At 42.6% G+C, this 15934-nt stretch overlaps 1 protein-coding gene across 6 annotated transcripts in view; it reads left to right on the top strand.

The window, feature by feature from the left end:
• The first annotated feature begins 6 nt into the window (after nucleotides 1–6).
• Nucleotides 7–15934, top strand: part of PRIM2 (DNA primase subunit 2) — a 67495-nt gene continuing 51567 nt past the window's right edge. Inside the window, exons 1-5 of one of the 6 annotated variants that reach the window (XM_082218319.1) lie at nucleotides 7–119; nucleotides 5928–6096; nucleotides 6388–6491; nucleotides 8068–8147; nucleotides 10603–10723. In XM_082218319.1, coding sequence (XP_082074445.1) covers nucleotides 84–119; nucleotides 5928–6096; nucleotides 6388–6491; nucleotides 8068–8147; nucleotides 10603–10723 — 510 coding nt within the window. In that variant the 5' untranslated portion in view covers nucleotides 7–83. The other 5 variants (XM_082218324.1, XM_082218323.1, XM_082218321.1 and 2 more) reach the window with 5 other exon arrangements.

Genomic DNA, 15934 nt, shown 5'->3' with positions numbered 1-15934 from the left:
CTGGGAGGCGCCGGATCCGCCACCAGCAGCTCGGCCCGGGCGAAGCAGGCGAAGCGCCCTGGCCTGGCGGCTCTCCGTCCTGGATGTGCAACCAGATCCTTATGCAAGCCCAGGCTGACGTAGGAAAAAAACCCCGCGGAGATGAACGGTGTATTATTGCTCCTAAACAAGCGCGGTTGGCGCCTAGGTAGCAGCAAGCCCTTGCATGGTGGTGGTTTCGCTCGCTACAGAGCCCAGGACGCCAATAACTCTCCCCTCCGCCCATCCTAATAAGGATCAAAGGTTTTGCAGTGCAATTCTATGCACGCCTACCGAGGTGTAAGTCCACCAGGACTTACTCCCAGGTAAGTGCGTATAGGGTTGCGGGTTTTAGGGCAATAGAAGGGTTAAGGCAGGGATGAAGGATCTGTGGGTCCTGAGCACGCGCTGGGCGTCCCCACTGGTTTAAAGCGTTGTTACTTCAGCCAAGAAGATGAGAGTTCAAATCCTCACTTGGCTGGTCTTCTGAAAACATCGTGCTTTTGGGGTGAAAGATTACTGAGTTCAGTGTGACTGATTTCCATTACAGATTAGTTGTCAGAGGCAACTGGGGCGGGCGGGAATTGTTTGGAGGAGCAAGCAATTCATTGCAGGTACTGTATTGTTATATGCATTTACAGGTCTCCTATTACTGTACATACCTTGTCCTTTGGCCTAACTATGGTGTCCTGCAGGATTTGACCTTGTGCCCAATGCTATCTGCATGAAGCTGCTAGGAAAGGTAATATGGAGGTGCAGAGGTGTTGTCATTGGTTATGTGCTCTATTTCTCCTTACCCTCACAAATTGGGAAGACGGGGGAGATTCTGAATAGGTGTCTGAGGTCAATGATGGACTGGATGGAGGTAAACAAACTGAAATTAATTCCTGGAAAGACAGAAGGGTTGAGCTAGGGATAGTGTGTCAGCATACCGTATATGGAGTTAGTTGCATTCCCCTTGAAAATCAGATTCACAGTTTGGAGTTGCTGGAGTTACCCAGCTTTGCTCCAGGGTGCTTAGGATAGAGCTCCTTATGTGCAGGACTGAATTGTGAGGTCCTTTATTGTTTTAGAATCTGAAAGTGGGATGGGCAAACAAGTGCTGGAGAAGATGCAAACAAGGATTGCAACCATTGCTTTTAGCTTTTAGGTTTTAGCTGTTACATAACTGGCAGATATTATGTCAGAAGTTTGTTCGTGGAACTTGGGGAAGCATATGCACGCAATGTATAAAGGCATTGCCTGGTAACCATGTATGCCGGGATTCAAATCCAGTGGCAGGTCACACAAAGAATTAAAAAAGCTTCTCATGTTGCATTCAAACTGAAACATACCTGGGCATTTTTGTGAAAGTCAAATATAGTAGCAAAAATGGGTGTGTGTGTGTGTGTGTGCAGATAACATTCCTTCCATCCAAATTGTGGCATTCATTCTCTGTTGACCACAATGCTGGTTATCATAATTTATTTAGCTTCTAATGCCATTGCAGGATAACAATTTCAGGTGTCGACTGATATAGTGGGTTCCTTTTTACATTATGAAAGCACTATTGTGTTCAACATGTGCCCTCCTACATAAAAAGACCACCAAAAATTACCTTCCCTTTTCAAAGAAGAAAAGACAACATCAGAGAACTTAGGTAGATGTGCAAATTTTTGCCAGCCGCAGTGTTGCTTCAGCTTAAAGCAGCACACAGCTAAAGCAACTCACCCTGCCTAGAAGTGAAGGAGCTGCTGTAGCCATTTTTTAATGTCATTGATTACTTTTTTAATGCCATTGATGCAGTTGTGGGTTCCTGTGGGAGATGCTCAGAATTCCTCCTAGCCTCAAAACATAGGCAACAGCTGGCCTTTGAGGGGCTATGGAATTCCTGCCATGAAGTAGGCCAGGGTCCATGCACTGTGTCTTCCCAGCTGAGTTCAAACTTGGTGCCTTATTCATGCTGGCACACTAGTAGCCACCATGTGTGAAGGGAGCAGATGGCAAAGGAAGCCAAGAACAAGAAGTGGGCTGAGGGCGAAGCCAGAGACCTGTTTCCACCTCTGATATCCCCTTCTCCTAGGGCAGCAAGGACATGATGGAGACTTGGCAAACTGGGGTTGTGGTTAGACCACCAAGGTTCACTGCTGTGTGGAACAAACTTGAATGCCATTGTGATGGAGCTCCAGAGACTCTGCCTAGGTAAAGGTAAAGGGACCCCTGACCATCAGGTCCAGTCATGACCGACTCTGGGGTTGCGGTGGTCATTTTGTTTTATTGGCCGAGGGAGCCGGTGTTCAGCTTCCAGGTCATGTGGCCAGCATGACTAAGCCGCTTCTGGCGAACCAGAGCGGCACACGGAAACGCTGTTAACCTTCCCGCCGGAGCGGTACCTATTTATCTACTTGCACTTTGACGTGCTTTTGAACTGCTAGGTTGGCAGGAGCAGGGACCGAGCAATGGGAGCTCACCCCGTCGCAGGGATTCAAACCACCGACCTTCTGATCAGCAAGTCCTAGGCTCTGTGGTTTAACCCACAGCGCCACCCGAGACTGCCTACTTACAGCCAATTTCACTGTATGTCCCAGGACCTGCACAGAGTTTGGCAATAGGAACTGGTAAGGAAGCCACACTAGTAGGGAGGGGGCAGCACCATTGTGTTTTGCTATATAATTATCATAATAAAAAGCATTATTCAAAATTACTGTATGAGAACTTCATGGTACACAGTTGCCACAGAAGAGGACTAATTCTAATTCTGAAGCGGGGTTATTAGTCTTGGGGGGGGGGGAGAGATAACTTTTTGTCTGGACCTGTAAGAAAAAGCGTTTGATCTATTTATTTCATGATAAAAAAAGATCTTTGTACAATCACACATGGCACTATTTATTAAAAATGAATACATTTGCTATTATTACAATTGGAAAAACGTCATTAGTGTTAAGCTAACTATGTGCAAGTGCAATTACTTTAAACAGTAATTATTGTGCTTGTGCACTGGAGAGTACTTCCATGACTCATATGCAATATCAGTTATATGAAGGGAATTCCAAAGAGAACAGGACTTGCTTAATTTTTTAGCAGTAGTAATTAACTTCTGCATATCCAGTGTAATTATTTCTATTGATTGAAGCAGAGAAGATATTTTCCTATCTAAAGACAATAATCTCAGGTTACAGTATGTGCCTGTTCCCAAAATACTATTTTAAGCAGTAAGTAGAACTGTAATTTGTCAAGCAGCCTGATTTTCACCAGAGTTTTCTGCTGCTACAGCAGAGTAAAAACTTACACAGCCATAGGAGTCTCTTGATTCTGGGAGAGGAGGAAAGGTAACAAGCTGAAAATGAGAATAGTGCTCCTGTCCCTTTGTGTTAAAACCCATTAAATGCACATTTAAATAAAAATCAACAAGGATACACTCGCTGCAAATTTGCAAAGTATAATACCAGATGGCATTGTGCACTGAACAACCTTGTGCCTACATTCCCACATTAAGAATACAGCCTACCTACACTGTATACAAGAAGATATTCAAAATGCAGTAAAACACTTTAGTTAATGATTTATTAAAGACCATCTGTCAGTATGAATCTTCTGTTCCCAGTTCTATTAATTCAGAAATTAATGCTCGCTCAGTCTCTTCCCCCATCCTTCTGCCAGTTCCAATTTCATATAATCCTGAAGGTATTATGGGCCCTTTGTCAGCATCTTAAATATAGTGATTTGAGTCAGATGCACTGACCATCAGGGATTGGTAATGGGATGGGAGCACTCCCTCATCTCTTGCATGCTTGTTTTCACTTGCAATAGTTACAGACATGGCCTTTTTATTTTAAATGAGTTGGAGGTCCCTCCACTGGATCTTGAACCTGCCCTGCTGCTTGCTATCCATGAAGATAATGGATCCTATCCAGACAGATCCAATCCAAATGCTGGAAAGGATTTTTTTCTTCCCCAGTGCAAGCAGTGGGACTGTGGATGTTGCAGAGGGCATACCACTCATACGTCTGGCTTGTCGCTTGCTGGCTTGCTTATCTAATTTCTGTACTGCTTAATGTATTAAAAATATTGCTAAGCTGCGTACAAAAAAACCGAAGCAAGAACTTTCATGTTAAGCAATATTTTGTTTGACAGTTTAAACAAAATATTACAAAAATTCAGTTACCTATAAAAATGTTACATGAAGACAATATATATTGTCTTATTTTATTGTATTTATTTATATCACGGCTTTTTCCGCTAACTGGACTCGAGGCGGCTTACAACTAAAATAAAAACAGCTAAAGACGCATAGAATTTGAATTCTGGAAAGGAGCAATGTTTCCGCATCCTCTTTTACGTGACTTCGGACGACTCAAGCCTTTTACGGAGATGTCAAAGGTGATGCTCTTGGCTAATAATTAACATTTCCACCCCTCCCCCCCGTCTCTCTCCGCACGGAAAAAGGCAAGAAATCGGAGCACAAGGTTGCATCTTTTTCGGGTCGGGGAAAGGGCATGCAGGAGAGGGAGACGGGGAAAAATGGACACGAGACGTGGACCGAATTGTGCCGGAAGTGACCATGCCACGCCGGAGCTGTGGCGCTAGGAAACCGGACTTCGCTTGCTGCGCTTGGACTCTCGCGTTTGCTTTATCTCTACGGCTTTGGCCGAATAAGGGGTTGAAAGACAGGGTAGAGCGGCCTTCTCTCTGCGGGACGGAGATTTGCTCCTTCTACTTCCGGCCCCGGAAGTGAAGGAGTAAGAAAAAAAGGCGGGGGCGTCGTCGCTGTCGCCATGGCAACCGCGGGAAGCCGGCGGAAGGAGCCGAGCTCAGAGGGGCGGTATCAGAACGAGCGGAAGAAGGAAAGAAGCGAGGCGGCGACGTCACGGCGGGGGCGTGGCGAGCGTTACTTTTCGCGCGGGAAATTGGGTTCTGCTGGGTGTTGATCTGAAGAGGCCGCGCGGTGAGTGGCAGGTGGCTTTGGAGGAGTGGGTTTCTGGTATGTATATGTGTGAGAGGATTATTTATCTCTTTCGCTCCCCCTCTTCGATTTTTTTTTTTCCGCCCAATGTCCCCAGGCCCCAACAGTTGACTCCTGAGCGCATTTACTCAGAAGTAAGCCTGGGATGTAGCTATTAATGATAAATTAACATGTGCTATTAAGGTAAGGCGGGGAATATGCAGGAGGAATGATTTTGAGGAGATAGGGAAGTTGTTTGTAGAATTTGAACTGTTAAAACATAAAAGGGGTCAAACCATCGCAAGAAGTGTTGAATTTTTGGGAGGTTGGATGAGTTACAGTGGAATGGTATCCGGGGTGGGGTGCACGTTTTTATTCTTATTTATTTACGATTGTTACTTTGTCGAATTTTTTTTTATAAAAAGAAGTAAGCCACATTGACTTCTTTGTGGGATTTACTCTGAGGTAGGTATGCAGAAGGATCACAGTCTAAATCCAGTCCATGGTCCTCCTCCCTCTGATCTACAGTGGTACCTCAGGTTACATACGCTTCAGGTTACATATGCTTCAGGTTACATACGCTTCAGGTTACAGACTCCGCTAACCCAGAAATAGTGCTTCAGGTTAAGAACTTTGCTTCAGGATGAGAACAGAAATCGTGCTCTGGTGGCAGCAGGAGGCCCCATTAGCTAAAGTGGTGCTTCAGGTTAAGAACAGTTTCAGGTTAAGTACGGACCTTCAGAAAGAATTAAGTACTTAATCTGAGGTACCACTGTATATGTTATCTTGCTTCCGCCTCTCCCACCACAACCTGCAATCTGTGCATGTTGTGCATTTTTAGGTCTATAGACCTAAAATAAATAAAAGAAAGTCTTTTTTCTTTAGTGTACCATTTGAACCTATGTTCTGAAGTGTGGTTAACATTTGGACCAGCTTTTATTACTGTTTAGTTATATCCTAAACTGTTGTGTTTCTGTTTGTCTTACAGGTTTACAGGGAGAAAATGCTGTTTACTGGAAGCAGCAGACGGAAGTTGTTGAAGGTGGTGGCTGATAGACAGGATCAATACCCTCTTAGCCTTCAGTTCTACCTGCAGCCTCCCACTGAAAATATATCTCTAATAGAATTTGAAAGTTTTGCTGTTGACAGACTCAAATGTGAGTAAACGTGTAGACTAGAACAAACCTTGAATTTTCAGAATGGTTGATTATGTGTTTCTGTGAAATATTCTTATGTGACGCTTACTCACCCTCAACATTTTCAGGATCATAGAGTTAAGACATTAAAGAGTTATTTTCGGTATGGCTATCAGTTATACTTTTATGTAAGTTTGTTATAATCAGTTGTCAAATTATTTTCCCCCAACCACTTTTCAGATATGTATTTTCAGACGCATCTTAGATACTCAGTGCTACATTTCAAATCTGTCATTGTCTTGTTCTTTGCAGTACTCAAAGTAGTAGAGAACTTGGGTGTCAGTTATGTGAAAGGTTCAGATGATTATAATAGAAAGCTGGCATCTGAAATTCGGGCTCTTAAATTTCCGTATAAGGTAAGTAAAACTGAATAATTAACACTGAGTATAAACTTCATATTTCTGTGTAGTTGTGGCCACTGGAAGAAATAATTTTAGAGACATAGTAGTGTTGGTAGATTGCACATAGTTGGTTGCACATAGGCCTTGCCCATGACATGTATGATGATGGTGGTGGTGGTGATGATAATATTAATTACTATTATTTTATTATTTATACCTCACCCATCTGATTTGGTTTCCCTAGCCACTCTGGACAGCTTACAACACATAAAAAATTGTAAAACATTACACATAAAAAAAATTCCCTGATACAGGGTTGCCTTCAGATGTCTTCTAAAAGTCAGATAGTTGCTTATTTCCTTGACATCTGATGGGAGGGCATTCCACAGTGCAGGCACCACTACCGAGAAGGCCCTCAGCCTGGTTCCCTGTAACCTCACTTCTCTCAGGGAGGGAACCGCCAGAAGGCCCTCGGCGCTGGATCTCAGTGTCCAGGCAGAACGATGGGGGTGGAGATACTCTTGAAGTCCAGTATAGGCTTTCCTGTACAAAAGACCACCAAAGGTGTCTAATAACTTGCATATAAAAAGTGATAACATAGAAAGAACATACTAAATAAAATGAAATAGGCAGTGGCAGATAAATACTATCAGTCGAAAAAAAAGAAAATCAAATGTTGAAAAAGCCAGATAGAAGCAAACAGATGAAATGCCTACTGAAATTCAAATGGCAAAGTACTGCCAGAAAGGTGAAGGAATAAATCTTTCTGGGCAGAGTGTTCCAAAGCTATGTCCCATAATGAAGAATGCATTGTATGCTTTCCTGTAATTTTGCATCTGGCCGTGATTTTGTCCCTGATCAAGTTGATGGATCTTGTTTGGTAGTAAAAACCCCCAGCATAGATTCCGGAAGCCTGCATTGTGCCCACTACTGACCTGTAGAATTGAGGCAGCAATCCTCATGCCTGGATGTAAACTCAGTGGACTTAGAATCATAGAATCATAGAGTTGGAAGAGACCCCAAGGGCCATCGAGTCCAACCCCCTGCCAAGCAGGAAACACCATCAGAGCACTCCTGACATATGGTTGTCAAGCCTCTGCTTAAAGACCTCCAAAGTAGGAGACTCCACCACACTCCTTGAAAGCAAATTCCACTGTCGAACAGCTCTTACTGTCAGGAAGTTCTTCCTAATGTTTAGGTGGAATCTTCTTTCTTGTAGTTTGGATCCATTGCTCCGTGTCCGCTTCTCTGGAGCAGCAGAAAACAACCTTTCTCCCTCCTCTATGTGACATCCTTTTATATATTTGAACATGGCTATCATATCACCCCTTAACCTCCTCTTCTCCAGGCTAAACATGCCCAGCTCCCTTAGCCGTTCCTCATAAGGCATCGTTTCCAGGCCTTTGACCATTTTGGTTGCCCTCCTCTGGACACGTTCCAGTTTGTCAGTGTCCTTACTTACTTCTAAGTAGATATGCATAAGATTGTGCTGCAAGTCTATTTATTTTAAAAGTTATTTATAATAAAGTATTTTTTGTGGTTGTTACAGTATATTAAATGATTGTTCTTAACATGCTTTTTTGTAATTTAGGCTTTGGCTGAAGAGGATTATGATGCAAGAAGAAAAGATCACATTTCTCATTTCATATTGCGTCTTGCCTACTGCCAATCGTAGGTATTGTTTGTCCAGTTACTGTTTAATTGCATGTAATAAGCACAAACATCATGTTGTGGATTTTAAGATTTGAGAAAGTGTATTTTGTAACCATTTGTTGATCCACATTCCAAGATCTTTTAGGATTAATCTTATTTGGGAAACGCTGCTAATTTCAGAATGAAAATCATCATGGCCGAGTTGAAACGTCCCATCCAATTATTGTTACAAATGCTTCACAATGGTTTGGCATGTTGTCCAAATTAACAAACTATAATTAAAGCTATCACTTCATCTCTGGAGGCAGGTGCACCATGGAGAAGGGAGTAAGCTTAGGAACCTGAACTTTAAAAGACTGGAGAACCAAGCAGATAAGCAATTCCAAACCATGGTTTTCCTGTTCATTTGGAAGTTCACACCATGAGTTGGGTTCTAAATTATTGTTAGCGAAAGCCATGACTTGTTGAGCTGTCTGAATTGAGCCTGTTTCTTGGCATTGCTTGTGGGGAGAATTAAGTGTCAATTGCAATGTGTTAAAAAGGACATATATTTGTATAGTGTTGTGTGTGTGTCTTTTAAGGGAAAAACCAGCAACACAACTTATCAATAAAATAACTTTACCCGTTAATATGGTGTTACAATTAAATACTGAAAACTGTTATAAAGAGGGAGGCATTCAGACTTCTTAAAGAGACTCTTTCTAGGAAGCGGGTAACCATTTCCAGTTTAATCAGTGACCATCTAGGTCTTTTAAGATGCAAGCTTATTATATTTTAATTGATGTTAGCTGCATTAGCCTTGGACTTTTCTGCAAAAGTTTGAAGTCTTTATTTAAAAGCATTAAGCTGATCTTTATTTTAAAAGCCACATATCCTGTCTCATCCTGTGTCAACTTGATGAGGTAAAGTTGGACATTATTTTTCAGTGAATCTGGTGGCATGATGGTAATGAAAAATAAAGCGGTTCACCTGCTGGATTTTAGTAGTCCAATAGTGCCACCAAGAGGCAAAAGCTTACATTGTCACTGCTTTTATTCACAAATATTTTCCAGGGTTTTTGTCTGTCTGTCTGTCTCTCTCTCTCTCTCTCTCTCTCTCTCTCTCTCTCTCTCCCTCCCCCCATTTTCCAGTTTTCTAAATTGCACAGTTCTCAACATATAAAAGTTTCTGCTGGTGGCATGAGCCAAGGGCATCTGAACAACAGGAGAGCTGAGAAGAGAAGCATTGCTGATGTCTTCTTATCTCTTTTATCTCTTATCTCTTGGCTCCGTCAGAACACATTGCCCTCTTACGTTTTTCAGAACCACACACGCTGCTTAAACACTTTCCCTTCCCAACCCAGCCACAACTGTGCAGTATTTTTTCTGCTGCCACCATTGCTGCAGGAACAACAGCAGCACTTCCTTCCTTCCTAGAACAGCATTTTAGGGGTGGGTGGGCACTGGTGCCACTTTTGAAGAGGAACAAACCATATATCCTTGGTGGTTGCTGCTGTATTAATTTATCCAAATTGTGCGTGCCCTCTCTTGATATATATGTTCAGTATATATGAATATGCTATTTAAAAGCTGCACCAGCACCCAACCAGTGTAGCAATGGTTAACCCAGGGTCCATTGTGGAAGTCAGTGAGTAGTGATGCAGCTGGGTCAGGCTAGTGAGAAACCCTCATGAACATCCATGGATCCCTCAGCCAGTGCCTGACCTGGCCATCCAGTGCCACAAGACTTTTTAACACACAGACTCACACTCTGCCACCATTCTAAATGAACATGCACTTGGGTGTTCTCAAAGGTTGTAGGAGCTACTCATTATGGAGTGGAAGAGACTCCTTTTGTCCAGGTAGAAGAACGTAAGAGAAGCAAATAGAATAATAAAGAGCAATGAAAACTATTTCGTTAAAAATAATGTATATAGGAAATGCTGATCCAGAAGTAGAAACTGGAATGTTGTAGGAAGATTTCAGGTTACATTTTTGTTCATTTGACTTTCAAAGAAAAACTACCGTATTTTTCGCCCCATAGGACGCACCTAGGTTTTTTTTTTGGGGGGGGATAAAGAAAAAAAATCCCCCCCCCAGGCGCAGGTGAAGCCCGAGCTCCCCCAGCCCCCAGAACAGGCTGCTGCCTGCAAGCCTTGTGAGCCCGGCGCGCGAGGCTTGCTGACATCTGCCCGAAGCACGGGGCGGGCTCCGCAGCTCGCCCCATGCTTCGGACTGCAGGCTGCCGCCCCAAGCCTTGCGCGCCCTGAAGCCTGGAGAGCCAGAGGGGTCGGTGCGCACCGACGCCTCTCCCTCTCCAGGCTTCAGCGAAAGCCTGCATTCGCCTCATAGGACGCACACACATTTCCCCTTCATTTTTGGAGAGGAAAAAGTGCGTCCTATAGGGCGAAAAATATGGTATGTAGAGAACTGCAGTTATGTGTTTTTAAAAATAACTAAACATATTTCAGCATGTGTTTCATGTTCCATCGCAGGGAGGATCTTAGGCGGTGGTTTATCCAGCAAGAAATGGATCTTTTCCGCTACAGATTCACCCAGCTAAGTGGAGAATTGACTAAAAAGTTCCTTGAAAATGTCAGCTTGTCATATGATGCTGTAAGTTTCACAACTTTGAATTACAGTGTACGTGGTAGTGTTGAAATGCTTAATATCTGAATGGAAGACTGAACAAAGTTTGTAATCTCTTTCCCGCACACCCCTGCCACTTTTTGACCATAATGCATGTTTGGGCTGCCGTGCTTGTCAGTAGAAAGCCACTTGGTCTCCAGCCATGCCTCATGATGAATCTTCTATTGTATTGCTTTTCTGAGGATCTTGAGTATGGTTCTTCCTGGTACGACAGCAGGAAAGATGTGACTGTGTAGTACGCAAACCAAATGCTATACAGCTGTCCAAATCCATATTCTGGCTCTGAGTTTTACAAATTGATGTTCCATCTATGAAGATGCATCCCAAACAGATTGACTAATTTCTATGGGCAAGCTTTGTTTTTGGGTGAAAAACACATTCACGTTAGGTTGTAAAATGCACACTGTCAACAGCTTTATCTGGGGTTTTCGAATTTACTAGGTGTCTTTTTCTTAAGATGTAATGCTCTCACTGAAAAATCTGCGCTAATAGGGGACACCTATGAAGGGAATGGTAGAGATGATGCACCTAATTCATAATCTTAACCTGTGAAGGGAATGATAGAGATGATGCACCTAATTAATTAATTTTACTGATTAGTGTGTGTACCACATTGACAGGCAGCCATCATTTTACAGGGGTGATGGGTGTCTTGGAGATAGTTTAGAGACGGGATGCGGGGGGGGGGGTAGCTGTGGCCTTATGGACTTGACTGGACTCCATCTTCCAGCATCTCCAGCCATCATGACCAGTGGTCAAGAGTTGATGGCAGTTAGGAGTGGCAGATGAAGATGATGGACTATGCGGAGTTGGCCAAACTGACTGTTAGGATCTGGAACCAGGGTGACCTGGTTCCAAAGAGAATGGAGTAAATTTATTGAGTATTTGAAAGGTCATTGTAAAAATGCGAAGACACTAGCGGGACTGAAATAAATCTTGTAACGTAATGTAAAAATAGTATCTGACCATGGACAAAAAAGGACTAGATATAAACAGAAGGACAGAAACTGGCAGTTAAAATACGCATACAATTTACTAGAAATTGGAAAACCAGTTGAAGGGATGGAGGGAAGTCACGAGCTCGGCGGAGCAAATGTATTTGATATGTATGTGAAAAGTTGCTATATTTTGTGTTTAAAAAAGAAAACCAATAAAAAAATATTATTTTTAAAAAACAGTTGATGGCAGTTGGGTCCAGCCACATCGCACAGCTTGTACTCAACGAGGAGTGAGCTTATCCACAAACCCCATTTGGGATGTCACACTAAGCCAAACCTTGGCTTAGCTCAGTGTGGCACGATAGCAAAAAAGGACTGGGGAGGAGCAAAGTAGCTGCAGCCTAGTGGAAGCCTGAACAAGGACTTCAGTTGTTCAGTGGGGCTTCCCTTCCTGCAAGCCCCCTGAATTGGTTCAAGAGTGTGTGTCAGCAGAGCCTCCAGAGCAGCTTTCAGGGAGACTGATGGAATGGTTAACAAAGCAAACAGTCAAATTCCTCCCCAAGTAGAAATCACCCCCCCCCCAAAGCACTTAAGAAAGGTTGTGTGAAGGGGATGGGTTAAAATGAAGTTTGCGAAGTTTGGCTGACAAAGTTGCTACAGAATCGTACAAGAGAATGGTGAAGGTTAACAAGATCTGTACGAAGGTTTCTCTTTGGTTATACTTGTGTTTCTTACGGAAAGGTTAACCCTCCCAACAGCAACCAACCCAAGAAACAATATGTGAGAGGCTTCAGTTCAAATCCTTTGACAAATGGCAGAATACATTAATTTTTTTAAAAACCCTTTGGGGTAGTAGAAACGGTGTTGCAGTTTATCTTTTTGAGTTGCATCCTGGGAAGCTGGAACAGTGTTTGCAGTATCGTTGTTTTCAGAGCAACCCAGACAAGGTGCTCTCTAAGGGCCTACCCAGATTTAACTAAGAAGTGGAGGGAAAATGGGCCCCTTTCTCTTTCACTCAACAGAAGAGAGACTAATTCCCCCTCTGTTTTTACCAGGCAATGGGGAAGGGATCCTTCCCATTTTTTAATCTTTCTTTTAAACTTTTTAGAGACTTGTTCAAGAAAGGTTAGAAAAGGGGAAGGAAGCCTTTCCCACTGCCTACATGGGTTGCCACCGAGCCTAAATGCGCAAGGTGTCAAAAGGTTATTTTGCTCCTTTTTCAACCTTTTTCCCATTCCACTTTCAGTTCCTAGAAGTGCTTCAGAGTGTTTCAGCACTCCAGGAAGGCTGTTGGCTGCTTGTGGAATGACTGACCCTAGACCATTAACTAGACTTAAAAAATATTATTTTTGTTGTTGTTGTTATTAAACATGGATACTCCTTTTTTATTTTTAAAACTTTTGCAGTTGTGATTGTAGCCAGTGAAAATGGCAAGGTACAGTACAATTGAAGTTTATAGTTCTGTTGGTACTAATGTTGTTTCTGAGATATAATATTATTGACTGAATGTCTTCCATAAGGCAATCTACTGCTTGAACTTTACTGACTCCTGAATTTGTATTTAAATACAACTGTATTTAAGCGCTCGTGCACATACAATTTTTTTTTTGTTAAGAGTACATTGCAGTGCACTATCGGGGGAGGAAAAATTGTGTCCTGGAATAGTCAGATGGAGGAGCTAATGCTCTACAATGCAGTTACTGGCCGGCTGTGCCAAAAATTAAGGGTGGGTAGCAGAAGTCAGTAAAGTTCAGTTTTTCCCCAGGTAGCTGCTCTTTGATTTTGTTGTGATTTTCAACAAAAAGTCTTTGGAGAGGTTTGTTAAGTAGTGCAAATGGCAGTGCTTCAGTTTCCTGTTTTTATCACTGAATAGTTCTGAAAAGAGCAGGCATCTTTATTTCACTTTCAAACCTTTCTAATTGAGCAGTAGAGGGGTATAAGTGCACACTGATAATTCAGCATCTCAGTGAGTGGAATGTTCTTGACTTTCTGTGAAAGCAACAAAAGGGTAACTGTGCTTTGACAGCAGTTAATTAAAAGCTTAAAGTGCCTGGTATCTCCTGTGCTTTGATTTGCCTAGCTGAAGCGTGGCTTCTAACCTATTTGAATTCCAGCAGTTGGATCAAAACCACTTGGTATTTATGATGGTGGGGTTTTTTTTGCTTTTGTTGTGGAGATTAGTGTCTACATAATACATTTCTAAAAATGGCAGCTGTTAGTATTCACCTCCAGCAATTCAGTGGGAACTTGAGCTAGAAAACCTTATGTTCAGCAAGATGCCCTACCCATATTTTTTTGACCAGGTGTTGCAGACAGGTTGGGCAAGCCCAGCCAGAGGCATAGAAAAGGAGTTGCCTTAAATCTCTTGTGGTGAACCAGTTCCCGGCCCAGAAACACAATTGAGTTCTATTGATTCCCATGGGAATCTTCTCTATTGGTTTTGGAAAGCACGCAAGTACAAATAAGTAATGTAAATGTCTGACATGAAAACATAGGCCAGAAAGCCAAAGAAGAAAGTTTTTGATCTTAATAATAATAATAATAGTTATTATTAATACCCCGCCCATCTGGCTGGGTTTCCCTAGCCACTCTGCACAGCTTACAGCATATCTTGAAGATGGAGTCCAGGTAAAAAAAAAGAATCACACAGAATCACAAAATTGTAAGTTGGAAGGGACCCAAAAACTGGTCCTGCTCCCTGCAATGCAAAAATCCTACCTGCATCTATCCCTGCATGGGCTTAAGCCACCAACCTTCTGGAAGCAGTCTTAGTGGTCTAGGTTTTGCAATGCTTCATCTTATCTTTATTACTCTCTGCTGACTAACCAAGGGCCATAAGATTCATTAAGGGCCATTGGACTTCGCTTTTTAATTCATCAGCAGTAGCAGTTGCTACCTGCCCAGCATCCCGCAGCCATGTCGTCATTCCCTTTTGGCTTGTTTCTCTTAAAAAGCAAGCAAACAGGTGGGGGTTGAAAGGAGTGACAATCACCTTCCCCTTGTTTGCCACCCGCTGCAGCCCAATACGCAGCTTCATTTGTGAGCTGCCTAGCAACCTTCCATTTGAACTCTGCTCACCAGCAGTGGTGGCTGCTAGCCCGCCGTTCCTCTCGGGGCTCCTCTCTGTAAGCATTCACCAACCCCCAGTGAATTTTAAAGGATGGGGGAAATAAATGTTAATTAGAAGGAAGACGAATGATAAAGAGTAATAGTGACAGTTGTCCAAGCAGCCCTAGAAATGTCATGGGCAATAAAGAGAGGCCCTGAAGTACTATAATTAACATCCCCATTGAATGATGGTGAGAAACGTCTAATCCTAGATTAATGGTTTAGTAGTAGTCTGCACCAATTAGTTGATTTAAGCTTGCAGGCCTACAAAAATGGAAATGTGATTAGAAAACAAAATTATGAGTTTAATTACAGGAATTGTTATTAGGATTTTAGACACCAGGTTCTTGAAATCTGTTGGTACATTTAAAAAGAAAGTTGGCGTCCATGCTAGTTTCTTTTTTCCCTTGGAAAGAGCTTCATTTCAAAATAACTTATCCAACTATCAAGATGCTATAGAAGGCAGTTTAGAACTGGTATCGATGGTCAGGCAATGCTTGAGTGAAAAGCTGAGTTTTAATAACTGATGGAAACCTAACCTGCAGGTATTGGCGGTGGGGGTGAGGGGAATTTATTCCACGAAAAAAGGATGCCAGTGTGGAGAATGTTCACCTCTGTGCTATCACAATGTAGAGTTCCTTAGGCTGCAGCACAGTCAACAGGGTATCCGTCTGAAGATCTTAAACATATCTTCTCATGATGTTGGGTTGGTTGAAATGATTTTGGGGTGATGGCAGGACTGCTAATTGTGGAATATCCAGGAGCCTTGGGAAGCAACTATGGAAGAACTTCTAAAGGCCTTCCTTATGGGGCTCTATTCCATTCCAGCTTGCTTAATGGCGCATAAGGCTCCTTATTGTAAAACCTTGGGAACCATGGGAAGGTAGACTCGGTTTCTGTTTTTACTACTCAAAGGCTTAGTTTTGAGGATGGAGGATGTTGAAGTGGGGAGGGAAATAGAACACAACTTCTTAATGCTACTTCCATTTTTGTTTCTTAACACTTCTTAACACTTAATTCAAATAGTTACTTCCTCATTCGGATGAGTCGTCTTCCTTTTTCATTCCTTTTCCTTTAATAGTACAGTGGTGCCTCGCAAGACGAAAAGAATCCGTTCTGTGATTCTCTTCGT

This window comes from Podarcis vaucheri, assembly GCF_965113315.1.
Source record: "Podarcis vaucheri genome assembly, chromosome: 3".
Classification (NCBI taxonomy): domain Eukaryota; kingdom Metazoa; phylum Chordata; class Lepidosauria; order Squamata; family Lacertidae; genus Podarcis; species Podarcis vaucheri.
The sequence above is the reverse complement of the archived record's forward strand: the minus strand, read 5'-3'. Positions and strand labels throughout refer to the sequence as shown.